The following is a 20299-nucleotide window of genomic DNA, read 5'->3' on the forward strand; positions in this document are numbered from 1 at the left end:
AATGATACTGCTGGAAACAACTACACATCTGGGAGAGACGCCCCAGAGATGCACAAAAACTGTCGCCACATATCTATACTCAAAACAGGTGGCTGCTGCTTATACTTGTGTTGTGTGTTGATTATATTCTTTTATATTCTTTGCATGTTTAATTAGAGTGATGCTTGTCCCAAGCATTAACACTGCAGCTGCAACAGTGGCCTTTGCTGTTTAACTCTCAGATAGTTAGCTCCGTCATACAGTGACAACTTAATTTTCACAGCTTCATGCAGCGGTGTTCACCAACATGATGGTCGCAGTTAGCATAAAAAGCCATAAATGTCAGAAAATGTCCTGCATAAAAAGCAGTACATTTTCTGACAGGTATACATCCAGGTATATATACGTTGTCTTTACTTTTTCTTTTAAGCAAAGTTATTTATGGTAATCATCAATTAACATTCCCAGTACATATGTACTGTAGCAAATGTGTTTGTGGTGTTTGTTAATAATACAGCCATTTGGGGTCCGCAGTGTCTGCAAAATGTGACATTGTGTACAAATAGGCTCCATGAATAAGACATGCACATCATCCTTTCATATCCCCGGGAGGCTATTAGGCAGCCAAATGACGTCCAGTGAGAGGGTAGGCAGATTTCACGGAAAAAGATACTGTCTTTAATGCCTAATGCGTCACTCCAGCTCTCTCATTTAATTTCACTTAATTTCAGTGTGTGTATTAGATCTGAGCCTGCTCAATATTCAGTTCTTTGTGGCACAAACATGTTATTGGAGCTCATTAAGATCCCTCTTTTCATAATGTCCCAGTGTTAATTGCTTATTAATTTTTTAAAAAAAAAGACATTTACAATCACACAAAGAAGTACAGAATATATATATATATATATATACATAAATATATATAGGTATTTGTCATCACACACCCTGATTTCTTATATAATTATGAATAAACACGTTATTGTTCATCGAGGAGCAGGTATGACAGTTAATTTGAATGTGAATTAGCTTTACAGTATATAACGCATGAAAAATTTATTTGAATCTGATCTGTGAGAAATGTTATTCACTCTCAAATTCAAGCTGAGGGGGAGGAATGAATACTTTGTGTTCATTTTTCTAAACTCCCAATATACATATTAACTGAAACACCTCTAGCATACACCCACAAGCTCCTAAGATATCATTATGAAACCTGAGATGTATTACAGATATAAGGATTTCACATCAACTCTGTACAGAACAGCACTAAATAGCTCACCAGAATACCACATTTCTTCCCCTGCCTCTTCATAACTTCAGGAACACACTTCATTTCCCTCGTGGCAAGCCAAACAAATTCACAAATGCTGCGAGAAAGATCTGTGATAAACTTTCACACTTTCACAAATGTGTCATTCACACATTTGAAATAGGTGAAATATGTAAGAAAAGCTTGGGATCACCTGCAAGCATTTCACCATGATAATTTAAGAAGAAGACATTCAAGGCAGGATAGTATTTCCCTGGAAATCCAAGTGAAAAGCTGAGATTGGAAGGCATTGCTTATTTTAAAAGACCCTGAATAGATGTCAGAAGAAAAGTCAGTGGAAAGTTAATAACACTGTTGTCAGAGCACAGCTTGTGTTTCTTTCAGTCTTTTTAGGTTTCGGTTCAAGTAAGAAAAGGAGAATCTTTTAATGGTTTAAAAAAAAGGGTGATGGTTAAATCACCCGTTTTTTTTGTACATTCACCAAGCAACAATGATACCTGCCCATACTGTCACCTTCATTTCAGCAGTAAATGAAAAGTTACTGTAATATCAGCCTGTCATAAAACTGTTTTTGACATGTACAGCAGTGCAGTCTGTACTAAAAATTGCCATCTTCAGTTAGGAAGGAGAAAGAAAAAAAGAAATTCCACTATTTCCCCATTCTTTAAAAATTGTACCCTACTCTCAATCTGGATGAAATAACTTCCACACAGATGTCTGAGAGCTATCAGAAAAAGAGAAAATATGCTTTGTGAGAGAGAAATGCAGCAAAGAAAACCTTGTATAGACTTGGAACACCTTTAACTTCAGCTGACTTTAAATTATATCTTTGTTTTCCTCTAAAGAAGAACAAGGTTGAAGAAACCACGCAAACAGTGATGAACAAAGAGCTGTCTGGAGACTAGTTTTCTTTTGCCTTTTAAAGTTTTAGGCCTCTTATTGAAGCTAAGCTGTGATGAGCAGGATCCGCTGTTAAAGCAAATTCTCTGTACAACCAACACCCTGAGAGCTCAAGGATTACCACATGTTGTCTTAATTGATCTCATTCTCTTCTTCCTGCTCCTCTGTAAGTCCTTCAAGTATATCTTGTAATATCTCTTGAACACAGAGAAGATGATATTAAGTATTATTTTGAGCTCCACCCCCCCCCTCCCTTTGAGCTCTGGAGAATAGCTAAAAAAAAAAAAAAAAAAAAAAAAAAAAAAGACTAAAACGTCTGTGGCGTCAGACTATTTCATTGTACTTACAGGTGCTGGGGAGAATTACTGCACGTACCAGCCAGTTAAATGGCAACTATTTGCTATTGTTATCACACTAGTAGCCACGCTTCAAAAGGGGCAGACAGCACCTATACTGGTAGGCTAGAAGGTGCAAATCATCAATGCTTGTAATTAAGCAATGTGTAGCTATTGTAGTAATTATGAGAGGGGCAGGGACCACTGGTTAAATCATATACAGAAACAAATTCTGCATGAGGAGGAGGGTGGGGTGGATGACTGGGACAACAAAATGCAGGAGACAGTTTCCCTTTTCGAACATTATTGTTGTAACCCAAACCAAGAGATTTCTCTAAATCTAATGAAATACTTTTGCATCTAAACCTAATTAAGTAGTTTTTGTGCATAAACAAAAACTGGGTCTTATTTATGTAAATCTATCTCTCAAAACCAACCATGATTATTTAACAGGCTGATAACTCAAGTTTACACTAGTTACTATAGATATAACACACCTGACCTTCTTATTACTTGTAAGGAGGTTAAGTTGCATTATGGTAACATAGGCAACAGGTTTTAAAATTAAAGAAAAACGCGTGGAATAAAAAAAAACAAAAAAAACAATCTCAAACAAAACATTACCTCAAATCAGTAAGTCAATTAAAACATTCATCAGCAAAAACAGCAACTATTACCTCTATTATGAGGATATGTAGCTTTTCACTGTTGCATAAACAACCAGAGTATATCTGGTAATATTAATAAAACAAAAGAAGCAATGTGAAAACTACATTCTTCTGTAACATTTTTCTGGTGGTTCAGTTAATAGAAAAATATTTTGCTAATGAAAATTCAAAGTGTTATTTGTAGCCCTGTCTCCTAGCATTTTGAATTCACAGTGACACAAACACTGGTGTGCTTTATGTAATCTCTGTGGCAGGAAATACTACTGCTCATTAGACTACTTGAACGTGTCTCAAAGGGACATGTAGTGTGAAAGCCCAATTGCAGTCACTGCAAAAGACAGTAGGCCTATTGTCTCCACAGACAGGAAGGTGCAAAGCATAAGACCAACGAAGAAACAAAAAAAAAAAAAAAAAAAAAGAGGAAAGCATTGTATTTTTAACAATGTTGCATCAGAGAACAGCATAAACATACAGTATTGTATATAATGCCATATAGTGGACCAAGATTTCTCAAATGTGCTGACAACACTTAAATGTCTTGTGGTCCAGTGTAAAACCAAATCACACCATAGCTAACCGGTTTATTCCAACAACAATGAAACAGCCTCCCCCTCAGCTGAGTCAGTCGTACTGTGAAAAACGTCTGATTGCTTGTGTGTATACGAGCAATACCTTGGTCTTTCCCCTCCTAATTTCTTGTTTGTTTTATGTTTTGTATTATTTTCTGATAGAGTGCACTTGGAGTTTCACTCAGGTCATTTGCAATAAAACTGTATTTTACCCCTGTTGTGTTAAATTTTTTGTTTGTTTCTTTGCTTATGCAAATTTCTTATGTTTCTAAAGTGCTATTATAAGTACATAAGCAAATATTTTATCCATTTACACACACATATATATATATATACACATATCATCATACATACTCAATCTCTCCTTACGTCAGACACTTGACCAAAGGGTTATACAGTTAAAATTGGTGAAAATGAGCTGCACTTTAAGTGAGCTCTCAAGAATGTGAACAGCAAACAGGGATTCTGCAGGGACTCTTAATCTCTCCCTAAAAACATACATGACCATTATGACAAATCTATGCAATAAGGAGGAGGTGGCTGGTGAAGCGAGCTGCACCAGCAAATGCTGTCAACATAACGTTTGAGCAGTGTTGTGAAAGCTGATGGACATCTTTATGAATATGAATGAATATTACTAACCTAGTAGCCAAGCAGCTGATGAATGAGCAACTGATGGTGACGTGGGAATGAAACAGCTGATGGCAATCGGCTGTTACTAACTAATGCAACCGCTGTTTATGGGAGTATGAATTACAGTAATGTCAAATCAAAAGTATTGTTCACACTGGATCAGAATGGATCTAGTTTTTAGACCCAATGGTCACTTTGTTGTCACATTAATACTGATCTGGTCTGTGTTTCCCCTTGCAGGACACAGAGATCCTCAACACAGCTGTCCTCTCTGGGCGTACGGTTGCCGTGCCAGTCAAGGTGGTCACTGTTGGAACAGACGGAGCGGTCTCTGATGTAACAGAGTCAGTGGAGTGCAAGTCAACAGATGAACAGGTTATCAAGGTTAGTGGGGCTTGTGCCTTGAGCAGCTGCTTTTTATATTACCTTTCGCAATTCATCTTTGTTGCCTTCTGCTTCATGATCAGCTTTCTAATGGTACGTGGGTGGATGAGCTGAATGAACAAAAAAATACTTTGTGGTGTAGAAGTGGGTTCTGCATATTAATCTAAGAAACAGGTTCTGGTGTTCCTCTAGCAAAAAAAAGGCTTTTTTATTTTTTTCGCTAAATGGTATGCCAGGTGAATGTGGCAGGTTACAGATTGATAACTCAGAAATTCTAAAAGAAGAAGAAGAAAAAAAGAGCAGCAATTAACAATCATATCTCAATTTCTTTTTTTAGATACAGCATATATATAAATAAAGATACATGACTTGTTTCTTGATGAACATTACATTTTTCCCTTGACTGAAAGTCATGTCATGTACCAGGGCTACATGACATGAAGCATATATTGACAGAGAAAAGGCCATAATGCCATGAGCTACAGTTACAACTGATTTGGCAAAGCAATTAAGACAGAAAATGCCTGGGAAACTTGAAGATGGAGGCTAAACTAATTGAGTGGATGGCTGAAAACATGAGCTGTGATCCCAGAAAGAGGTTGTAGCAGTATCTGTGAAATATTTGAGACCAAAACATAAACCGCCTGTTTTTAATAATCTCTTAAGCTGACCTCTTTATCTGATATAAGGATAGACAGCAGCACGGCTTAATTTTTCACAGGCTAATGTTAAGATAACATAGAATATAATTATAAATTCACAGTATGAATTTGGTTAGTTGTTGTTGTTTGACAGTATGCACTAGGAGGAAGTGTTTTCTCAGCAGCTCTGCTTTTAACTTGATTACCACAAGGGACTGACACCCTAGAAAGGTGACAATTTCACCATGGATTTTCTATCTCAGGCACATTTCAAAGTTCTCTAAATTGATTTTCATTGGCTTTCTACACAGCTTGTGAAATGCTGTGAGAAACATGATAGAGGATTGGTTGTAAATCTAAAAAATGCAGAATAGTATAAACCAGTGAGTAAAGGTGGTAGGCAGAGATTGAGCTTTTTACTGGGGCAACTTTAAATTTAATATCTGTCCTTCAACATGTCCTCATCACATTATACAAAAAGCTGAACTCTTTGTTCTGAGTAGAAAGTGAGAGAAAGAAAACCGTTATACTGAGGAGCTGGTTTCATGTCTTTCTGTGTACTGTACATACATATCGGAGAGAGGAGAAGAAGCAGACATCTCTAAGGGTTTAATTATCTACTGTGTCTTACTGTGTTTACTACCACACATTGTGACGCTGACCTCATCAGCGTACTCCCCTACGCCCCCATCTGGTTTGGGAACAGTAAGTGGTACCCGTCCTCTCTCCACCCTATTTTCAAAGGAAACTCAAAATAATAGGGTGGATCTCCATTTACGGGTGCTGCAACTAACAATGATTTTAATCAATCGATTCATCTGACCATTATTTCTTGGATTAATAATAATAAATAATAACAATAAAACGTTTGTAGTGTACACCAGTATGGTATATTGTCATATGGACTTTGCATTTTATACCCACTTTGTCTGTTTACATGGTATCTATGTTTACACTGACTGAATAAGAACATGCATTTATTTAGGGGTTGAATATGGGACATGTTGAAACGATACATTTTTTCTGGTTTAATCAATCTTTTGTTGTTGTTCCCTTTCGCTCATCATTTTTGGGATAGGATAATGTTGACCAATCAGGTACTGAGGTTGCCAATGTGTCATCATCAAATAAACACTAACGATCCCTAAAACCAGTCCCAGCCCACCTGGCAGAATGCTTATTTTGGTTAATATCAGGACTCTAACTGATATCAGTATGTGAAGGCATAACCCACCCAGAGGACCCTTCCAGACTTTGATTGGTTGCCAAGGCATATTTAGGTTTTGTGACCAGACAAAACAGGTATTGGTTGAAAATGTTCTAATAAAACAAACAGTGAAAAAGAATAAAACATCAGGGGAACATTATATTTATTTCTTGAAAGTAAGGGACAACAATTTATCCTCCCGCAGGTGTTTATTTCTAAAAGGCAGATTGATTTTAATATGAATTGAGACAAACAGTAAAATGAAGCTTAAGAAACAAAATCAAAACAAGCAGTGTTTTAAAACGAGTGTCACTGGATATTCTCTCCATTCATCGTGATCATGTTGGTTCCTGCAGTATATCCAATAATCCTGTGAGCCTCACAATAATAGAGGCATGTTCACATTATCGCTTTCTTTTTGTCTGTGCCTGCAGTGGGTGTATGCGCATTATTGCAACAGCTTTGCGTGGAAGACTATCACACACTGAGTGACAGAAATCTATCAAATCTAAATCATGGATGTTGTGCTGTGTTGAAAGGTTGGAGGGCTTTCTGTGCATATTTTAGCACTTTGCTGACATTCACCGCTCCTCACTGTGGGACTGTGCTGCAGCTACAGAAGCTGTGCAAGCTACAGTAAAAAAAAAAAAAATAATAACAGTGAAGATAGCATTGATTCTAGTGATTCGGTGAATAAATATGTCACTGATGTTTTGCATGGACTATGTACTAAATGAGGCTACCTGAAGGCAAATTGGTTATTAGATGCCAGAGGTCACAGAGTCCAATAAGTCACACGACATGGTGCAACACTGTTGGCAGAATGAGGTCTTCTCAACTTATCAAAAATGTCAAGTTTCTACTTCAACTGGGTAATGGAAGATAAATATTTAAACAAATAAACTTGTTGCCTCTCTCAAATATTAGATTTAATTCGGTTTGTAATGTGTGTTAACAACAGCATTACTGAGCTATTACATGATTGTATCACTCAGTTTTTTCTTTACCAATGCCAATGTTAGAGACAAGGAGGCCAAACTCACTAAGAGAGAACATGAATGAAAGATTTGATAAGAGATTGTTTTTAACCACTGAGCTTAACAAATCCATGTCTTTCACAAATTTGGAACTGGATCCAACACAAAATCGTCTATTGGAACCCGCCTCTAGCTTGATTCAGGAAACAGTCAGAAAAAGCTAGAGTTGGAAAGGAAGTGATGGACTGAAATGAATTGATTTCAGGATTGGGGTGAAAGAGGGAAGAAAAGAGTGAAAGAATGAACACAGAAGGATCAAAAATAGAGGTGAGGCTTAAGAGACTCAATGAGGAGTGAAGTGGATTCTCTCAGCTCACTCTCTGGATGGTCGCCTTTTGAAAACCTGCACATTACTGCATATCATGTACTGTATGTGTGTGTGTGTGTTTCTGTGACATCTATTCTTCACAGTGCACTCACCTCACAATTACACTCATTTACATAAATCACATAATCCACTGTCACCTACTCATCTTGCCATGTTCAGCAACAGTGAGAGCAGACACCTGTAATTCTTCAGATCCAGAAACAATCTTTCTTAAATAAAATAGTCACCAGTTTACATGTACATCAACATACAGCATAGTGCAGTGCTCCTGTAGCCACTGTGTGTTTTTATACTGTAAGCACACAAATGAATTAAATAAGTGAAGTCACAGTTTGGATTTCCCTGAAGTCAACCCAGTTGAGATATACAAATAGATTTCACTCATTAGGCTGCTTCACGCATTTGAAGGATGACTATGTTCTTGTATTGGCTATTATGAGCACCAGAAGTAACACTGAGTGTTGTAATATTTCTCTCCTCTCCAATGTTAGTTTTCTCTAAAGAGAAGTTGCATGGAGACCTAGCAACTGCATTCACTATTCATTATTCATCATTATGGTCAATGATTGTTAATCAATTATTCCCTCAGCTTAAAAAGTGTCAGACAGTATCTGACATCTTCAAATGTTGTGTTCTGTCTACCAATTTCATTTGCAACGCCAAAAACCAGAAGAAAAAAAAGCAGAAAATTCTGAAATTTTGAGAAGCAGGAAAATAATTTGAGTCATGCTTTAAATCACAACTGAACTTGATTTTGATTTGATAATTTGATTTGTAAAACTGATACTTTGAACTAAAATCCTGTCAAAGCCTCAAACCTTCTCCCACTTTTGATTTCAGCCTAACATGCTCCTATTACGGGACTGCGGCAACATGCAAAAGGTATAACAATACTGTAGTAGACAAAGGGTGAGAGTGGAAGAGAGGGAGAGGAAGAGAAAAAGAAAACAAATGGGAGGAGGAGGAGACGAGAACTGACAGATAAAGCTTTGTACTTCAGAGATTGGGGCTGGTCTGCCATCATTTGAGAGTAAAGCTGCCAAGTTATATGCAAAGAAGTGGAGACAGATGACAATCTTCTTGTGACTGGTTTGTTATAAAGAAGCAATTCAGTACTGAGGACATGCTGAAATTACTGGTTGTGCCAATCAAACTTATGATGGTATTTGAGATTAAAATGATTTGAATTGCGAGTGATTACAAACAAATTTCAATGACAGATTGTTAAACAGTTTTGCTCCTTGGACTTGTATGAGGAGAGGGGGAAAATGTTTGATTAGGAGATTCTGGTGCTTTGAAGATAATGAGACTTTTCTGATGTTCATCCTATATCATTTCTCTATGCTGGCGATGCATCTGAGAAACCTCTGTGACTGATTGTGGTTGTGTTTTATTGAGCCAATCATGATTCGGCTTGAGCGAGTGTTTTGTTATCTAGTTGGATGAAGCAGGTTTGTGTCTTCACTGAGCTCCATCTGTTAAGTTGGACCAAAGTCACATATTTCCCCACTTGCGCACACATTAAAGATGCATCTACGCGTGTACACAGAAGAAACTGAGCAGACCTAACACCTGAGTTTTCAGTGATGCAATGCCAAATCTTTCCACCCGTCAGCATTACAAAAGAGACTGCTGACTTCAAATGGACAAAGAAACAGATGATCATCTCCAGATTTCCCAGCTAGAGCCATGAAACATTTTAGACACGTTACTTTATATCCATTCATTCTCTATACCACTTACCCATACCGTGATAGACTGGAGCTGACATTGGGTGAGAGCAGGGTATAGTCAAGACATAGGGCTAATGCTCAGAGACAGACAAACACTCCTACAGGAATTTTAGAGTCACCAAATAACTAAACCCCAAACTGCATGACTATGGGAGAAAACCCACACAGGCATGGTAAGAACATACACACAGAAAGGCCCCTGCATTGAACACGAAACTTTCTTGCTGTGAGACTACATTGCTAACCACCATTCAACCGTGCCACCCATCACTTTTATATATAAACTCTTATTAGGAAGATGAATGCTTTATCATAGTTTAGTCTGAGTTTAGTCTGAGTTTAGTCTGACGTTGTTTATTTGCTCTTCGTCTTTTGACTCTCTCTTCCGATCACCTCACATATTTTCCAACTTCTTTTTCAGGTGTCTGAGCGATGTGACTATGTCTATGTCAATGGAAAGGAGACAAGAGGAAAGAGTAAAGTCATGCTCAACTTCACCTACAGTTTTTTGAGTGCCCAGCTAGAGATGAGTGTATGGATGCCCCGCCTGCCCTTACTCATAGACGTGGCTGACCCGGAGCTCAGTCAGATTAAAGGTTGGAGGGTCCCTGTTACTACAGGCAACAGAAGGTAAGGTCTGATTGCTTCTCTACTGCTCAATTAGGCATTACTGTCAAATGTACATATTATTTTGTAATTGCAAAAACATTAAGTGTTGTATCAGCAGCTTTAAGGTAACTAAGACAAAGCCTGTAGAATTAGTGGTTAGTAGCTCACTACAACTAATTTTCAAAACACATATGAGGCAAAAATTAATACAAATGCAGCTGCAGAGGTGGTATGTTGAATAATAAATGATTTGACTGACCTCCCAAAGGTGCTGTTAATGAATAAGAAATACATTCTTCAGGCAGAGCATAATCTGTACACAGTTGCTCTAATCAAAACAGTTAGATTAGCAATTTTTCAAGTATGAATAAGGCAGATGAAAATAGAAAACACCCTATAAACTAGATGATTAGTGAAACAATGGGTCATTTGGGTCTACTATGACACAAGCCTGTAATTCAAGGTCAGAAGTTAGTATTTCCTCTTCTATGCTAAATTAGGACCATTATCAAGGGTTTTAAATTTAATCAGATAATGAGTTCTATCTTTGGAGCATCTGTAAAAAAAATCTTTGGTAGCACTTTAACCTCTAATAAACTGTTTAGAATATAAGTTGTATGCATCCATAAGGAGATGTTCTGTGTTAATGTACAATATGAGTTGATATTTATAAAATTTCTTATGCAGACTCACTTTGTATTATTTCTACTCTTTTACTATATTGTCATTCATTATCTGTTTATACACCAATCTCCACTTGGGGATGGACACGGAAGGAATTATGAGTGTTTACAGGATATGTTAATATACACTTATTGCTTACAATTGGTATACATTATTGCACATTAGGAATCATCAGCAATCATCACCTGTTTATATGGTGCTAAACGGTAAATAGAGGACTGAAGGTGTTGCCACTATTTTTTTTTTTTTTATAGAAAAGGTACACTCTGTTTCAAAGTCATTGCAGTGTGATTTCCCACTCACCGTCACCCCAAAGGGTGGCACTCTAACACAAATATCCCCTGTTGCGCATGCCTGATCACATCAGTCACAACAGTATGTCACAACATGAAGAATGTATGATATGTGAAGTTCACATAGGAGAAAGAAAATAGGAGAAGTGATTAGAAAGCTAAATAGGAAGAGTTGACTCAGCATAAATTTATCAATGTGTTTTTCTGTATGCTCATTCGCATTAACATAAATGCATAAGCCACCTTATTACACTCTGACACATTGGCTGACCTATCGCTCACTGCATACAAATATGACCTGACCCCATGTTTCTGTTTCCAGCCACAAATGTCACCTTGGTTTAGTTTGCTGTCCCTACACTGATGTAGAATAAGGGAAGAGGAGGGGAGAGGGTGGTGAAGGGAGGTTAGAAACTAAGCCAAACCATTGGGCCACAGCATGTTAACCTGTCAGCCTATTTTTCCTGCCTGACCGGCACACCTCATTAAACCTAATGGAAACTGTCACTGTCACTCCTTCCGGCCACCTGAGATGTGTAGAGAGAGAGAGAGAGAGAGAGAGAGATGCAAGAGAGAGAGAGAGATGCAAGCAGAGCAAAGAAAATAATGGTGAGTGAGAGAGTTGAACAATAGATCAGAGGAGTCGAGTTAAAAACAGATGTAAGGAACACAGAGAGCCCGACTTGCACTGAGAGAGAGAGATAATGTACAGCACAACAAATAAACCCATGATGATGAGTTGATGGATAAGAGTGATTGTATTCGACAGCCTAGCAATGTTTCTTTTAATCATCAGCACGGTTCTCTGAAACAGATTTGTGTCTCTAGCCCACATTTCACCTGTCACTACAGCTCCCACAGCTCAGCCTGAAGACTAAACGTACATGTTGTCGTTTTTATTGGTGCCTTATTGTAGCCAAGGGCACAGTTTGGGTCTACGGTGAGTTTTAATGTATTTTTGGAAAAGAATTGGAACCCAGGACCTTTGGGAGATATGGTGAACTCCAGTTAATCAGGAGGTGAGATGAACTGCTTACAAAATGCAATAAAGCAGAGCAGAACAGAATCACTGAATTTAATTTATACACACTCTAATTTTCCGTTTCATAAATTTAGATTTTTTTTTTTTTTTATGTCATAAGGTAGAGTAACACTTATCAAATGTGTGTGCCTATTAATTTTTAAAGTAACTGCACAGGCTTTTTGCATCACTGCTTGGATGATTTCTCCAGTTTTTCACATTAAAGGTTTGTTTTTTCCTTTGCTACCTTCCATTCTCTAATGTGTGTGAGTTGATGTGATAAAGGACTATTTAAACTTAACTTAAAGAATAGAACAAATACTTCACAAAATTCAACCGCTGGGTTTGCAAACATTCATTTGTTACAAAGCATATCTTCTGAGATGGCTATATCTGCAAAGTGTTTGCCGTGGGCCAAATAAATGGCAGACATACAGCAAAATATCAGCTGCCCTTTTAAAGAAAATGAGAAGTCAGGCAAGGCAGCAGTTTGTCTCTTCAAGCTGTTTTTATAATGGATTTTTGAAAACACTAGGAGCCTATGACTTTTGGGAGGTCAGGCAAACCTGCAGCACAACACACGGTGCAGGCTTTGAATGCAATAAATACATTGGTGGGTTTAGACTTTGTGTGCATTAAAGGTGATAAGAAAAAAGTGAATTACACAGAATGGTGATAGCAAAAAGTGGAATTAGACTGATGTTAACCTTCAAAAGTAACTTTTTCTCCAGGGGACTTCACTAAACAAAAAGAGCTTTCAGTGCTTTTTACCTCCGAAACATGAAGTATATTTATTCTACCGACACTCATTGTTACCAGTAATTGATCCATGCTTTATTCCCATTTTTCATCTGCCCCCTCTTATCCTACCTCTTTAGGTATGAGCGAGTTACTGACAAGGGTGATGATGATGTAGCAGGGGAGAGGACAGAGAACAGCTGTGTGGCCCAGTATCAGAGCACTACCCTGCGCGTACTCACACACTTTGTGGCAGACACTGAAGACGAAAAAGGAGCCACAGGGGAGGACCGGCTGGGCCAGCAGAACTTCCTGTTGGGTAGTGACTGGCAGGTGGAAGTGACACAACTAGTCAAGAATTTTCTGAGGGTGGAGGACCCGAAGATCGCCCAGCTGCTGGAGGGCCAGGTCCTTATAGGACTGAGCGCTGGAAACACCAAACTACAGGTTGTATGTGTGTGTGTGTATATTGTGGTAACCTGATAATGAAACTGCATTTAATTTTCACTTCGTTACTCGGTCACACATCATATTCATGTTTCAACCTGGGGGTTATTTTTGCCCCAGCTAATCAATAGTGGCTGCCACATTTGCCCTGTCAACATGATTTTCAGTTGACACATTGCTACTAAATAAATATTAGCCCTGTTAAAGAACTATGCTGACTGAAAGGTTCTTACTTCTTTCTATAAGTATATCTGTAACAGCCTCCATTAGATCGCATTCATTTTCCATTTTTGTGGCAATTCTTCGACTCTCACTCTGAAACAGGAAGATGACATTGATTTTCTAAATCCCAAAGCTCTGATTGGCTCAGCTGTTTTTCCAACAAAAGAAGCAGCTTTTCAATGAGCACAACAGCAGACGTATAGCACTGGACAACACAATGAGGGTGATGCAGTGATATGAAGCCACGATAGAATTGGAGAGAAGAGTCCAACAGAAATAAAGTAACAAAATATACACATTTTAACAGGGTGTACATTTGTTTGATCTTTACAACACAGTAGGCCATTCATGCGCTTTTTTTAGGTTAAGAGAGATACATGTTAAAATGGAGAGTGATTATTGGATTATTATGTGGGATTTTCTTGACCAGAAAAAAAATATATATATTAACGCAGGTTTAAGTAAGTAATCTGCATGTTTTTGACAGTAAAACTTGAAAAATACAAAAGCAGAGGTAGAGAATATGTAATAAGGCAGCATAGGTTTGGCAGTGGAAAGGGAAGGAGTTATATAAACACTTCAGTTGATCACATGGCACAGACACTTAAAGCTTATCATGACAGAAAACCAAGCTTTCAAGACATGTCTAATAACAGCTTGCACTTTTGCACTCTCTCACTCTTTTCTCTCAAACACATAGTCACAGCCAAATCTAATCTAATACCTTACCACAACCAGGTCCTTGCACACACCTCACATTGTAAATCAGCATCAATCTGCTATTTACAAGATGGCACAATGCAGGTCAACGCAATGTTGACAAACTGGGCTTTTGTATTTATCAATGGAAGACTGCTGTTTTACTGTGGATCAGAGCACGGTTTAAATGACAGGAAAAGCAGCTGGAGAGATATGTTAGATCATCTTGTGTTAACTTTGAAATTGATGAAATGCAAAAAAGAAAAAGAAAGAATTTTTAGATGTATGTAGCAATTTGAGATCATTCATTCTACTCCAAAGTTGTCATCCGATTTACATCTGAAGGGTAACTGCTCAGTAGGTTCTCCAGATCTCATGCTGAACAGCAGCTTAAACAGATACACCAGTGGCATCAACACTTGTGAAACCCTGAAATGCTTCAGCTTGGCCATCAGAAATAGATCTGGCCCTGACTATTATGAATTCTCTTAATACAATAGTGAATTGGTTGATTTTGCATTTTGAGAGATATGATGGCAGACTGTGAGTGGCTGTGGCCATGAAGCCTATGGATTTTTGCAGAAAGTGTCGGCCATTAGCAGTGCTGATTTCCCTTGTTGGTTTCATACATAGACATTTGTGGTGGTATAGTAACTGCTTGGGTTGTTATAGAGTACTATTCCCCAATAAACTAAATGCAAATACAGTACATGTAAATGGTAAATTTGCCAGAACCATTTTTATTTCCTTAAATATAAAATTGACTTGCTCCGTATTGACAATTGTGTTAAAGAGACTGACATTTGTTGAATTTAATTTTGTTTTTGGTCCAACACTGAGTGTCTCTCTAATAAAAAGGTAATTCGAGATATATCTTTGGTAAAGCTTGATCTAGTATCTCAGTAAATTAAAATAATTGCTTTTACCTACAATATAAAGTAAGCCCCTCTCTCTTGAAATGTAAATTACATAATTGGACAGAAAGGTTAATTGTACCAGTGAATGCAGTCACGATTAATCAATAATGTGCACTCAAGTCTGTGTTGTGTTTTCCATCTAGTCTTTGGTCTGCTACTCAAGTGGTCCGTGGAAAGGTTAAATCACTCTGAATGAAAACATGCTCTTGATTTAGCACAAAGCTTTTGATCTTTTGGTCTTAATCCAGATAAATCACATAAATACAGGAAATGCAAAGCAAAGTATGAATTCACTCGAACCACAGGGTTTATATGATCGAGTGGCTTGTCCAATTTTCCTGAAAACAACAAAAGCTATTTCAGTGTGACTTTTATTTCCCTATATCTTTCATACATGTGGTTTTATGTGAAGAAGAGTTCCCATAATTGCTTCCTTCTATACATTGCAACCACAAGATAATGATGATAATAATAATAATAAAAATCCATACATTATCTACACCCGCTTATTCCCATTTAGGGTCTAACTAGAGCGTATTCCAGCTCTCTTTGGGGGAAAGGCAAGGATACACCAGAAAAAAAAAAAATTCAGGACAGGTCACCAGTAATAATAATAATAATAATAATAGTGATAAACTTCTGAAACCTTTTTTTTTCTTGTAGAGTATTCAGAGACTGCAATTTATTTTTAAGTGCTAATACAGGTGAAAGTGTCGACTGATTTCAACAGTCTACTGCTCACCTATTATGTGTTCATGTGCTGTTTGGGAGGCTCTAATATCTGACATGAGTCAGTGCTGAACAGCACTGCTTTCATGAGCTACGCTGTCAGAAAGTCAAATGCAGGAGAGACACACTAAGCAGATACGGACATGGTGAAAAGGATTAGAAGAACTTGAGAGCTTTTTTTGTTAAAAAAAATAAAGAGACATGTTTTCGCCTCAATCACTCTAAATCATCAGTACTAATATACATTATATCCACATTTATAAAGGATTTAAAAACATACCAGAATGGGAGCTTTATTTGGATCAAAATGTTAAGAATTAGAATGAAGGTGGTAAGAATGATCTGGATTTTAAACAGAAGCAAAGGATTTCAAAAGGCCACTGAGGTATTAGGAGATCCCATAGTGGCCATAGAATTGGTAATTTTGTCATTAATATACTGGGCTGCAAATTCAATGGTGTGTCAGGAGAAAGAAATGAATCCTTTTAAGCACTGTCTTTCTGACATTATAGATAGAGTACTTGCATGCAAAACGCATTTTGCTATTAACCTTTGCAAAAGAGCCAGTAAGGGGTGTCGGAGAGATATGGTCTGGACAACACTGGATTGCATAAAATTTTGTTGGTCGTACCTGATGACCAGGTGTAAATGGGATTTTGTGGATTCAGGTATTGAGAGTCCTCTGAGATTTAGACACATATCATAAGGGATAAGACTGACAGCAGTGAATAGGAAGGCGGGATGCCTGGAAGGGGTCTTTATCTGCTCTCTGGGGGTTGAATGAAACTCTGGAACTGGTTTAAGGAAGGGACTAGACATGTCTGGAAATTTAGTGACAAAATCGCATGACTATGTATGCAGACCAAACACAGGTCCAGCAATTTCTAGTGGGGTGCAGGGGAGAGATGACATTTCTGTAAATCGGACCAAGAACTTTGGGGGAAAAAAAAAAAAAAAAAGGTTTGAGAAAATCATTTTTCTTTTCTTTTATCTGTACAAAAGCTGTGTGTGTGCACATCTCAGAGATAGGGTTAATCCACATTTCCCATTTGTTAACACCACACTGATTCTTGCTGTGTTTAATATTCAAAGATATTAGTTTTGCTGTGTGGGGAGCAAAAGGGACAATAAAAAGAGGTAAACCAAACGGAAGAAAACAGGACAAGAGCCTGTACAAATGAGGCAGTGATCGGTGCTGACAGTTCATTATGTCTGGTAAATGTGGCCATGTGGAGGCGGTTGGGAGAAGAGACTGGAGCCCTAATTGGACCGGATGGTAGGAATTCTCATCTCATAACAATATCACAACAATTTACATGCTTACACCTCTGGCTACTGATGGAGGTGGAGAATGTCTTCATAGGATAACGATTGTATGTTTGGCATATGGTATCCATTACTAAATAGAATTTAGAATAAAGAAGTGCAATTTTTGTTGTCCATTAAAAGTCGACCCCCTACCAAAACAAGTACATGGAGCAAATGTCGGAGAACGTCAAGTCAACAAACCATTGCTCCTTGCCGTAGAAGACATTCATTCCTGGTTTCCAACTGATAATTACCATTAGTTTATTTTTGTCGTGTCTTGATCAAGGTTGCCAGAAAAGAATAACTTTTCTGGCAACCTTGATCAAGTGGCGTTCAGCTAACCTTTTTACCTTCCCAAACCAGATGATTTTTAAACCACAACTATGTACTCATTTTGACCTAAACCATGACTTTTTCTCAAGTTTTTTTTTTAGTGCATTAGGCACCAGATCAGAAATATACTAATGTATTGTACTGGAGGGGAATGTACTTTGTGCCTGTGCCCTGTGGAGCACATGTATAGGCTGAAATTTGACATAAGGCAGTGTTCTACAGCATTTAGCTATAAAAGGGATATGACATGAAAGGTGTGGATGAAGGATGTGTGTGTATCTGTGTCTAAGTGATATTGTTTAAAATAGTGTTTTGACACTAGTGTTTGGTTGTCTTATAAATACAGAAAGGAGCTGCAAGGGCATTTTTGACAAAACCTCAATTAGAGTGTAGACTCTGGGGTTGCAGGACTCCATTAATGGATATTGTATGATCTAAAACAACATCACTGTCAACATCACTGCTAGTAAACTGCCTCTTCCGCTTCATTCATAGTAACAGCATCATCTTGAATCTTGATGGATTAGCATGAGTAGCAAGTGTTTGTATGTGTTGCAGGTACTGTCACCCCTCACATCATCTGTCCTGGCTGAAAGAAGCATCAGGGTGCTGGATGATAAAGTCAGTGTGACAGAGCTGGGGGTGCAGTTGGTATCTGGACTCACTCTGTCCCTGCAGCTCAGCCCAGGGAGCAACAGGGCCATCGTTGCCACCGCAACCACACAAGAAGTCATTGAATCGATTAAACAGGTATAACTGACAAGCACAACTATTTTAATTACGTGGTATTATTAATCAACCCCGAACACTCTATAAGACGAGTAAGTCTAGTGTTCATTGTTTTAGCAGTGTGCATTGTATTTGGCTTATACGTTCAAGGTTGGATCAGGGTTATGGAGTCTGTGATGTGCTTTGTAATTTATCTTTTACCAGTAATTCACTCTTCACCTAGTGAAGCTTTCTCTTTGATTTGCACATTCAACTACTGAACAGCTCTGTTATTCCTATAATTGCAATTCGACATGGATGATAGCTACAGTGTCATCCCTTGGAGAAAAAGAAAATTTGGTTATATAGTTAAATAGTTTCATATCTGCTCTATCCAGCGTTTGTACTGTATTTAAGGTTCACTTTTGCCTTAATGCAAGTTCCTGTAAGCAGTATGGTAGTATGGTTCAGTGGAAAAGGTGTTTTATTGCTGTTTTTGGAGTTTTTAGGGTTGTCTGCACATTAGATTTAATGCTGTCATACCAATTTCTGTTTCTCTGTGTATTTTCTTAGGAGTCTCTCATCAGTGCTTGGCTCCAGTTCAGTGATGGATCGATGTCTCCTCTGGATAACTATAACCCTGCCCACTTTACCCTGGTAGCCACCTCTTTGAATGAACAGGTGGTGGTCGTGCAGCACAGTGCAGCATGGAAGTGGCCCATTATTGTTGCCAAGGGTGAAGGTCAGGGTATGCTTGTACGAGTTGAAATGCGCCAGTCAGAGGTATGCCAGAAGGGCCAACGACGTATTGTTTTAGCCACTGGAATGGCAAATATACAAGTAAGGTTGGGTCAGCCGGAGGAGCAATACAGACAACCAGGAGACCGACGAACACGTCCTGAGCCTCCATATTATGGTGGATCTATCTCTGACATGGAAACTGGGATAATCAACCGTGGAGCAACTACCATCAGGGGCAATATCCCAATGAGGCCAAATGGGGGCCGTTTATCAACAGATAGTGCAGCAAGGGTCCCAAGCGAATTCTCTGAATATCCAGACCAGGGTGAGCTGCCTCGCGGCCGTAGCACTGACGACGACTTGCTTCCATCCAGACGAGGCCTGACAGACCTGGAAATTGGCATGTATGCTTTGCTGGGAGTCTTCTGTCTGGCCATCCTGGTTTTTCTTATTAACTGCATTTCGTACGCATATAAGTACCGCAGCAAGCAGCTGTCCATGGAAGCCCCAGAGGCAATGCCTCATGCACACGACTGGGTTTGGCTGGGCCAAGAGGAGGGGTTATGCCTGCAGCAGCAGCAGCATGAGGAGATTGGTGGTACACTTGAGGAAGGTAGTCAGCTACTAAATGGAGGCATCCAGCGTGGTAATACTGTTGTAGGAGGATGCAGCTCAAGTGGGAAGGATCACAGAAATGAATCGCTTAACTCACCCACCACCAAGAGAAAGAGGGTGAAGTTTACAACCTTTTCCAATGTCAAGTCCAGTAATGGATGTCCTGTGCTTTCACCATTAGCACTGGTGCAGACCAGTGAGATAAAATGGGTATGTCCGGACATTGAGCTTGGGGACTCAAAGGATCTTAGGAACTACATGGAAAAGTTGAATGAGAATGCAATTAAGAACATTGCATAAGAGGTACTGGGTGTTTGAACTAAAGAGAAACTCACCTGAATGCCTTCAGAAAAAGGTGGGAATAATGGATGGGGGGCAGAAAGCCAATAGGAAGTGCAGAAACAGAATGGGACTGCTAAAATGTACCTCATCAAAACAGAATAGTACATTCAGCCACTGTTGTTTCCATGACAATGCTCACAACAACGGATCAAGCAACAAACTACAAGAAGAAATTATTTGCTACAATATAGTGATAACAGGGGGAATGT

The 20299-nt window shown here is 38.5% G+C and overlaps 1 protein-coding gene across 1 annotated transcript in view; it reads left to right on the top strand.

Annotated features, from left to right (window-relative positions):
- LOC113124721 (transmembrane protein 132D) overlaps positions 1-20048 on the top strand; it is a 123119-nt gene extending 103071 nt beyond the window's left edge. Inside the window, exons 6-10 of the mRNA XM_026297792.1 lie at positions 4595-4738; positions 10106-10314; positions 13170-13476; positions 18243-18434; positions 18966-20048. Of these exons, the coding sequence (XP_026153577.1) occupies positions 4595-4738; positions 10106-10314; positions 13170-13476; positions 18243-18434; positions 18966-20048 (1935 nt within the window). The remainder of the gene's footprint in view (positions 1-4594; positions 4739-10105; positions 10315-13169; positions 13477-18242; positions 18435-18965) is intronic.
- The last annotated feature ends 251 nt before the right edge of the window (positions 20049-20299 follow it).

The sequence above is a fragment of the Mastacembelus armatus genome, chromosome 12, assembly GCF_900324485.2.
Source record: "Mastacembelus armatus chromosome 12, fMasArm1.2, whole genome shotgun sequence".
Classification (NCBI taxonomy): domain Eukaryota; kingdom Metazoa; phylum Chordata; class Actinopteri; order Synbranchiformes; family Mastacembelidae; genus Mastacembelus; species Mastacembelus armatus.